Genomic DNA, 4,279 nt, shown 5'->3' on the forward strand with positions numbered 1-4,279 from the left:
ACAGTTTACACTCATTTCCCAGTGTCCCTTCTCTGGGTGTAGCTAATTCTGTCCATCATTGTTCAACTGGAACTGAATTGCATGTTCCTATGTTGAAGACATCCACTTCCATCAGAATACATCTCCATACAGTATCGTTGTTGAAGTGTATAATGATCTCCTGGTTCTGCTCATTTCACTTAGCATCAGTTGATGTAAGTCTCTCCAAACCTCTCTGTATTTATCCGGTTGGTCATTTCTTATAGAACTATAATATTCCATAACATTCATATACCATAATTTACCAACCATTCTCCAATTTATGGGCATCCATTCATTTTCCAGTTTCTAGCCACTACAAAAAGGGCTGCCACAAACATTTTGGCACATACAGGTCCCTTTCCCTTCTTTAGTATTTCTTTGGGATATAGCCCAGTAGTAGCACTGCTGGATCAAAGGGGATGCACAGTTTGATGACTTTTTGGGCATAATTCCAGGTCGGTCTTCAGAATGGTTGGATTCTTTCACAACTCCACCAACAATGCATTAGTGTCCCAGTTTTCCTACATCCCCTCCAACATTCATCATTTTTTCCTGTCATATTAGCCAATCTGACAGGTGTGTAGTGGTATCTCAGAGTTGTCTTAATTTGCATTTCTCTGATCAATAGTGATTTGGAACACTTTCATATGAGTGAAAATAGTTTCAATTTCATCATCTGAAAATTGTCTGTTCATATCCTTTGAACATTTATCAATTGGAGAATGGCTTGATTTCTTACAAATTAGTCAGTTCTCTACATATTTTGGAAATGAGGCCTTTATCAGAACCTTTAACTGTAAAAATGTTATCCCAGTTTGTTACTTCCCTTCTAATCTTGTTTGCACTAGTTTTGTTTGAGACTTGCATTTTGAATTGCTTATTGGGTATTTTTAATTGGATATTCCTATGCATTTTAAGAGCAGCTTGGTGGTACAGTGGATATAATGCTTTGAGTGAGGAGAACCCGAATTTACATCTTGTCCCAGATACTATCAGTGTGATCTGAGTAAGTAACTTAATCCTGTTTGCCCCTATTTCTTCATGTATAAAATGAGCTGGAGAAGGAGATGGCAAACCCTTATGGTATCTTTGACAAGAAAACCTCAAGGAGATTCACTGAGTGAGACATCAATAATCAACAAAACAATACATTTTCATCTCAACGTGTCCCACACTAAACTTATATTTTCTTCACCAAGCTCTATTCTCTTTCTCGTTTTCCTATTACTAGCCAGATGAATACTATCTTCTCAGTTTTATAAGCTCACAGTCTAGGCATCCTCCTCACCTACTCCCTCTCTTATATTCCACTATCCAATTAGCCAAGTGCTGCTGGTTTTACATTCATAATTCTGACCATATACATCTCTTTCTCTTAATTGACTCTGCCACTGTCTTCAGGCAGAACTACTTCATCTCGTGCCTGAACTATTGCTATGTCCTGCTGGTTAGTCCTTTTTACTTATCTCTGTCTCCCCACTCTAGAATCCCTACTACCAGGAGCTGTCAAGTTGATCTTTCTAAATGGAAGTCTGACCATATGACTTTCTTTTTCAACAGAATCCAGTTGTTTCCTATCACCTTCAGGATCAAATATAAAATCCTCTGTTTGGAATTCAGAGTACTTTATGTGCTACGTGCTAACTTTCCGGTCTTCTTAGCCTTTACTGTACCCCTTTATACTTTTAGTCATAGTGACAATTGACCTCCTTAGTGATTTTTACACACCATGTTCCATTTCCTGGTCCTGCATTATGGCTATCTGTCCTATTTGTCTATACCTGAAAATTTTACTTTTCTATGACTAACGGCTTCCCTTTGTTTCTTCAAGTCACAGAAGAATACCACCTTCTGCAAGAAATCTTTTCTTGACCTCCCTCCCCACCTTAATGCTAGACTCTTCCTGATCTTGATTATTTTGGATTTCTATTGTGTGCATCTTGATTGTATATATCTTCATTTTATTTCCCCCTTTAGTCTGTGAGCACCTGAAAATCAGGCACTCTCTTGTGGCTTTCTCTTTTAACCCATAGGAACTTGATATTTCTATCAGTGATCTTGAAGAGGATATAAGGAGTTAAATATTATATTTTGGAGAGTACAATAAACTTCTGATGTCATTACAGGAGGGTTCCATGTCTAGCTCATGTTTTCAAAGAAGGAGCTATTCAAATGCTGCTTGTGACAAGGGTCTTAATGGAGTAGGAACCATTATTGCAGGTAGGAATAATCACTCTAGAGTTCCTATATTTAAACTTTATGACAATTTGAGAATTCAGTGTCTTCTCTTGTTCAGAGAATGCAGCTGTACTTGGGAGCTTGGGGGAGCAATACAAAAGGGCTAAGCATTGGGAAGCAAAGAGACAGAATGACAGAGAAAGTCAACCAGTATCGGTTTGTATCTAAATAAGTGAGAGAAATAAAAGCGATGGAGTGAAGTAAGTAAAAGCAGACAAAAATTCCCATCATCAGTAGAATGGTTTGGGTGGCTCTAACCTCATGGTGAGCTCTGGGTGAGAAGCTCGCACTACGGATATTCTGGACTTGCCGGTGGTGTCTGTGCAGGAGAAGCACCATGTAGCCACTGGTCCAAAACATGATTCCCACACAGACTATATTTCTCACAGTAGTCATGATAAAGTAAACCTCTATAAACATTCCCATTGAGCAATATATAATATGAGATTCCAATGTTTCTTTGGTGATGTTCTTTGGTCCTCTCACAAATATTGGCACAGGAATTTCTATCAAGATATTAAGGATCCAACAGAGGAGACAAAAAGTAGAAAGTTGTTCTTTAATTCTAGCTTTGAATCCAGAAAGTGTGGAGTGACTGGGACTGATTGTAATAGCCTGAAAGCTACATAGAAGGCAGGTGAAGCAAATTGAAAGCCCTTGGGCAAGTCTATAAAAGAAAAATAGCATTTTGCACCCAACATCATCAAGGAACATGCTTATTTCAAAAACTTGTTGTATTTCTGTGCTTCCTTTGCTAACCAACATGGTGATATGGGCCATGATGAGCTGGATCAAAATCACATTCAATGGCCTTAATTTACGTCCAGGTAGGAGATTCACAATGTAAAGAAAAAAGAGAAAGATGTTTGCCAGGATCCCAATTGTGGTCTGGAAGGTCATAAAGATGCCAATGCAGACATCAGTAGTAAGCATTCTCTGGAACAGAATAGGAGCCAGACTGACTTAGAGGAAACTGCATTTGTGTAATTATCACATTATGAGATTACATATAGCACATTGGCAAAATTCACACCATGACTACTTTCTCCCTCCCATGTACATGCCATTTAAATTGTTATTGAGGGAAGCTATAAGAACTTTCCTTGACCCAATACTTATTTATATTTCCTTCAAACTCTATTTTGAGGAGCAAAAGATTAAGCTCAAAGCTAACTTAGTTGATTAAAGAAGAAAAATGATTCCTGAAGTACTGCTGCTACTGTATTTGTTTTTGCCCAGGTCTTTAGGCATGAAGCCAGTCAAAATGTGATCTCTTTCCCTCCTCTCTGATATAAACAGTGATATCACTGTCTTTAGAATTCTGTTATTCTTGTTGATCTAGCAGGAAATCAGCTTTTATCTCCTCTATTTCTCAACCACAAACCACAATTAACTTAGGGGCAGCAGACATTTGCCTTGTATCCAGGGACCATCTCACACCAATCTGAGGGACTGAAACTAATTGTGGAGCAGAGCTGCTGTACTAAGAAGTTAGGGAAAATTGGGAGAAAGAGTTGCTAAGTGTTGGGTGAAGAGGTTTACCTAATCATATAGATATGCATGTATATATGTATATGTTTGTGTATAAAATGATATGGATACTATATAAATAGAGTATAATTATAAATATACACACATACACTCCTAAAATTTTATGGCCTGTTTCTTCCCTTTCTTCACTGTGATTCTGTTTGAAAGGAAAATCTCTTATGTACAGGGAAGAAGCCAAATAAGCGACTGGAGAAAAAATAATTCCTGAGGGGAGAAACTATTAATGACAGGGGAAGAGTAGTTCAGCCTTAATAGGGGTAGGGACAAGTAATATCCCTGATGTCCTTATTTACTAGCACACCCTAGCAGTACAATGTATCACTATTGATGAAGTTTCAAATGCTGCATTCATGCCTTAAAAACTGGTGACAGCCTTACATCCTAGGGCCAGTTAGGTAATGAGTGCTTCTTCTAGCCAAGGTGATGCCATATTTGACTCATTGTTTAGTATTAAAATGCCAGGAAAAAT

The 4,279-nt window shown here is 38.0% G+C and overlaps 1 protein-coding gene across 1 annotated transcript; it reads right to left on the reverse strand.

Annotated features, from left to right (window-relative positions):
* Positions 1–2,313: 2,313 nt before the first annotated feature.
* On the reverse strand, positions 2,314–3,192 carry LOC141546252 (vomeronasal type-1 receptor 4-like). The gene has a single exon (XM_074273967.1). The coding sequence runs from the start codon at positions 3,190–3,192 to the stop codon at positions 2,314–2,316; it is 879 nt and encodes a 292-aa protein (XP_074130068.1).
* Between the last annotated feature and the right edge of the window lie 1,087 nt (positions 3,193–4,279).

Source organism: Sminthopsis crassicaudata, chromosome 1 (assembly GCF_048593235.1).
Source record: "Sminthopsis crassicaudata isolate SCR6 chromosome 1, ASM4859323v1, whole genome shotgun sequence".
In the NCBI taxonomy this organism is placed as follows: Eukaryota; Metazoa; Chordata; class Mammalia; order Dasyuromorphia; family Dasyuridae; genus Sminthopsis; species Sminthopsis crassicaudata.